The following is a 4,726-nucleotide window of genomic DNA, read 5'->3' as shown; positions in this document are numbered from 1 at the left end:
TTCACGGTCAGGGCGGCTAGGGTCTGGAACCAGCTTCCAAGAGAAGTGGTGCAGGCTCCTACCCTAGGGGTCTTTAAGAGGAGGCTAGATGAACACCTTGCTGGGGTCATTTGACCCCAGTACTCTTTCCTGTCATGGCAGGGGGTTGGACTAGATGATCTGCTCAGGTCCCTTCCGACCCTAGAAACTATGAAACCCCACCTGAAAAAAGAAATGTGTAACCTAAATTTCTATAGAAAACTAAAATGCTCAGGTAGGAATTCTAAAAAACTCTACATACTGAGGGTAGTTTGAGGCTATTAGGTCAAGCAATGAGAGAACAGTTTTAAATGGAACAGTGCATAAATAAAGATTATATGGTTAATTGGCATTGACAATAGGAGAGACTCTGATGCCTGTACCTTGCAATTGCAGGAAAAAAAAGAAAAGTGCATTCCCTAGAATTCATACTTTAGAGCCTCAAGATGGCAGTCTATTGTTTGATATCTTTTAAAATTATTTTTTCTATTCTGTAAGCATTTTTGCAGGATTACATTTTATGCTTCATTCTCATGGTCTGTATGTTGAATATTACAATGTATTGTAATCTAATTACATACCAATATAGTTAACAGGTATTAAATAACAGCCTATTATAAAAACTTTCACAGAAAAAGGCCAATTTATTATCTACATCTATTTTAACTTTAATTATTCTACATTAACAAAATAAATGTCCTATCCCTATTAAATATATATTTGATATAATATCACATAATAGCAAATTATCTTAATACTTAGATGTCTTTTTATGGTCAAGCAAGTAATCACTTGCATATCTTAAGTATGAAAAATAAATGTCTCCCAATTATCAAAATGCTGATTTATTCACCCATTATCTGATATTCAGAAACGCCTCCTCACTTATTCAAGGAAAAATCCTTTTCCCCATCAGAAGCCATGACAAAATCCCATTGACTTCAATGGAAGCCATGATTTCTCCCTCGGAAATTTAATACTTTGAATAATATGCTTGAAGTTAAGTGCAAGGTTTGAGCCTGAATTGCAGGAAAAAAGCCTCTAAAAGCAACTGTTTTAAAAGAAAGTAAGATTCAGAAATAACAAGCTACCATTAAAGACTAATATGTTACTCGTGAAAAATGTAATTGTATTACAAGGTAAAACCGCAATCAACCTTTCTCTTTAGAATGGCAAAATCTCAGATTCTTCAATTGTCAAAATTGTAGCTAGAAAAGTTAAAAAGAGACAATCTGCTGGCTGACTTGAAGCAGAGTTTGCTCAGAGTATCCGTTTCCAGCATACTGCTAAATCATCATTATTCTGGGAAGAACAGAAACAGACCTTTGTTCTAAAACCTTGTCTCTAATTTTTAAAACTTGGAAAACCAAAATTGTCCTTGGTTTGTCATTTATGGAGGGAGAGGCAGGGGAGGAAAAAACTGTTTAAAGAAGATATTTTTATTTGTAAACATTTTATTAAAAAAAAAACCTGTTTAATGTTATTAGTCAATACATGTGTAATAATACTTAATAAAGTGTCATGTATTAATAGGTATTTTGGATTTAGGAATGTAACAGTTGAATTTGGATTATCAGAGCTCTTTCCTGCTCCAGTCTCTCCTCAGTCATCATACTCCAGAATCTAAACAAGTGTGGCTGTTTTCAAGTTATATTGGTGGGTAAGGCCCTGCAAACTTTTGGAGTGATCAAACAAGCAAACAAACAAAAGAGAGAGACAGAAAGATTAGCTTTTACTGAGCTAGCTACTGTGTTGCTCTGGAGCTGGAGAAAGAGCTCATAGTTTCCAAGCGGCTAGTGGCAAATGAGCAGCAGAGAGAACCAAAGGAGTGGAGGGGGCACTTGGCAATGATCATAATAATAATAATAATAATAATAATTTTAAAAAGTATATAAAGTGCACAGTCAATTTGTCCAAAATGTGTATTTGTTTCTTCCCAAGGATTTACTGGATTGGTTGCTGGATGTTTAATAGAATTTGGCTTGCAGGGATCATACAATCACAAGGGGACAGAAAAGACATTGCTTTTTCTCTCTTTCTCTCTTCTGGCCTCCTCTACAGGAATTTCTTGAAAGCAATTCAAGCCTAACCTACTGCAGCTCTTTGGCTATTGACCGGGTTTCCCACATCCACAAGGAGAGAGTGGGGGGTAGGAATAATCAAGGGAAGGGGGGTGTCCTGGTGCCTTCTCTCTCCCTTTAAATGCCAGTGCTTTCCAGCTCCCCGTCCTCCAGTCCTAGAGGTGCGTGGGATCTGGAGATCATGAAAAGTTTCTCTTTGTTGGTATATTGTCTCTGTGTTGGTGGAGGGGACTCGGCAGTCTGAGGTGGGCTGGGCACCTCCTGGGGCCCTGTCTCCACATTGGGGTCCCCCTCACAGTCTAGGGTTTTACTGGCTGGGGTGTTGGCAAGAGACTCCAAGGAGGTGCCTGCCTCCTCCAGGTGGCTGTAGCCCTTATTGCTGCTGGAAGGCTCAGAGGGGGGAGACCCCCCCAGCATGGCAGGGGGGCTGAGGTCAGGGGAGCTCCCCACCTCAGGGGATGGGGAGGGGCTGGAAGAAGCCTGTGGCAGACGGTCCTGTTCCTGGCGGCGGGGCAGGAGCTCAGGGGACGGCACTCCCCAGACGTCGGGCAGGCAGCTGGTGCTCTGGCGCCTCAGGACCCTCAGTGGGCGGCTGGCCTGGGCCAGCGCCAGCCCCTGGCAGTCACGGAGGTCAGTCAGGCTCCGTTCAAGCTCACCCCTTGGTGGCCGCCAGTCCTCCTCACCCTGCGCTAGGGGCAGCAGCGTGAAGGCGCTCAGTGTGGACCCCACGAGGGAGCCTGCCATGCTGTCCGGTGGCTCGCAGGAAATACTGTACACTGCTTCAGCCAGGCTGGGTGGCGGCGGTGGGGGGCCAGGGCTGGAGGGGCGGCGGACAGGGGGCCAGGCACCGCGGGGTGCTGCGTAGCTGACAAAGCCATTGAGTGGTGTTGGGGCGGCAGGTGGGGCAACAACAGTGCCAGCAACCTCCTTGGCACGCAGACTGTGGGCATCAATGACAGTGGAGTAGAGGTCCCGTAGGTCAATGACCTTCGTCTTTTTGTCCCGGTTCTCATGCAGTACAGCATTGGCGCAGATGAAAAGGAAGATGCCAATGCCCATGATGAGTGGGCCCAACACCTTGAGTTTGTCTGAGTGCAAGTAGCCCGAGAAGAGGCGCAGGAGGAAGCCCGCCGAGGAGGAGGAAGAGGCAGTGTCAAGAGGTGGTGGGGGTCTCCTGGCACTGCCCAAGGAGTCATCCCCAGCGGTGTCAGAGTGTATGCCTGCTAACTCCCGGGAGCGGTTCTTGACAGCACTACCCAGAGGCAGCAGGGCCCTGGCATCCTCAAAGCTGCCCTGGCGGTAAGGCAGGCTTGACTTGGGCCAGTAGCCCATGACGGCCAGGGCGATGCCCACCAGCAACACCAGGATACCACAGAGGGCGATGAGTCCTGAGAGCGAGCACAGCTTGAGCTTGCCCTTCACCACCACCACATCATTCTTGCGCTTCTTCTTGGCCTTGTGCTTGCGCTTGGCCACCTGGCTTGGAGGCCGCAGGGGGTCCTGTTTCCGGGCAGAGATCCTCAGGAGGCCTCCGGTGGCGATCATGGCTGGCTCCCTGCAGCTCCACTTCCTACAGCTCCTCCAGTTCCTGCAGCAAGGGGGGAGGGGGAGAGAAGAGGATCAGGCCGGGTTGGGGAGGGTTTCGGCAGCATGTCTGAAGCCCCTTGTTTTCCTGTTGCTCCCCCCTATATCTGGTTTAGCTCCACTTTCAAGTCCTAATGAGTGGGATCTCAGTCACTGGCCCACTGATCACCTGTGCACACGTGCAGACAGCCAATCCCTGTGACAAAGAAGCTGCATGAGGTAACTTAGGCCAGGGAAGCAGCCCTGTGTCCCCTGTTTGCAAACAGCTAATTGATTTCTTTGGACTCCAGATACACCCAGGTGGGAGTGGCATCACCCATGCAAACAAACAGAAAAGGAGTCATGCTGCTTTTAGGAGTAGCAGGCAAGGCTGCCTGCTTCTCCTTCCAGGAAGCTGTTGCCATCTGTCTTGTTCTTCTACTGGGGTCAGAGGGTCACAATGCAAGGCCTTTAGTGCTACCAATCTGTTGGGCTGGATCTAATCTACTCTGGATGCTGTGGCAATAAAACCAGGAGGGCAGTAAGAATTGGTCTGTAGATGGCATTGATTTTTTTATAACGTGGTTTACGCATTACCGAGGGATTCTAAGTGATTATTTACTTGTTTTTAAAGAATGGGAAATGAATTACTGAAAATGCACAAGGGGAAACATTTGAATACCCAGACAGTAATACCTTTAGAAAGTTTCTTCCCAGCCACTTCTTTTGCATTTTATCTGCCCTGAGATAGAAACCCATCCTCTTCTGCTTACGGTATGGGTATATCATCTGGACAGCTGCTTGATTTGGAAACATGTATGATGTTCAAGGTAATGTTATGTAACATTGATGGATCTTCCCTTCCCCACATCCCCCAAGTTGTGAGCTTGTGGCCGGTATTAAAAAAATGAAAAATGTCAGATTTTATGAAAAAAGGAGAGAACCCTCTGAAGCACCCAGAAAAAGAAAATGTTTTGTGTTGGGAAGCTAACGTGTGAAATAGCATTTGTTGCTTGATTTTTACTGTACTATCATGATTCATTATCTGAGTATTGAAATTGCTG

The 4,726-nt window shown here is 46.3% G+C and overlaps 1 protein-coding gene across 2 annotated transcripts in view; it reads right to left on the bottom strand.

The window, feature by feature from the left end:
- Positions 1–433: 433 nt before the first annotated feature.
- TMEM200C (transmembrane protein 200C) overlaps positions 434–4,726 on the bottom strand; it is a 7,264-nt gene continuing 2,971 nt past the window's right edge. Inside the window, exons 1-2 of one of the 2 annotated variants that reach the window (XM_019546303.1) lie at positions 4,359–4,717; positions 434–3,687 (exon numbers count right to left, since the gene is read on the bottom strand). In XM_019546303.1, the coding sequence (XP_019401848.1) occupies positions 2,217–3,644 (1,428 nt within the window). In that variant the 5' untranslated portion in view covers positions 3,645–3,687; positions 4,359–4,717 and the 3' untranslated portion in view covers positions 434–2,216. Of the gene's footprint in view, positions 3,688–4,358; positions 4,718–4,726 lie in introns of those variants that run through there. The other variant, XM_019546295.1, reaches the window with a different exon arrangement.

The sequence above is a fragment of the Crocodylus porosus genome, unplaced genomic scaffold (genome assembly GCF_001723895.1).
Source record: "Crocodylus porosus isolate Cpor-Errol unplaced genomic scaffold, CroPor_comp1, whole genome shotgun sequence".
Lineage (NCBI taxonomy): Eukaryota > Metazoa > Chordata > Crocodylia > Crocodylidae > Crocodylus > Crocodylus porosus.
The sequence above is the reverse complement of the archived record's forward strand: the minus strand, read 5'-3'. Positions and strand labels throughout refer to the sequence as shown.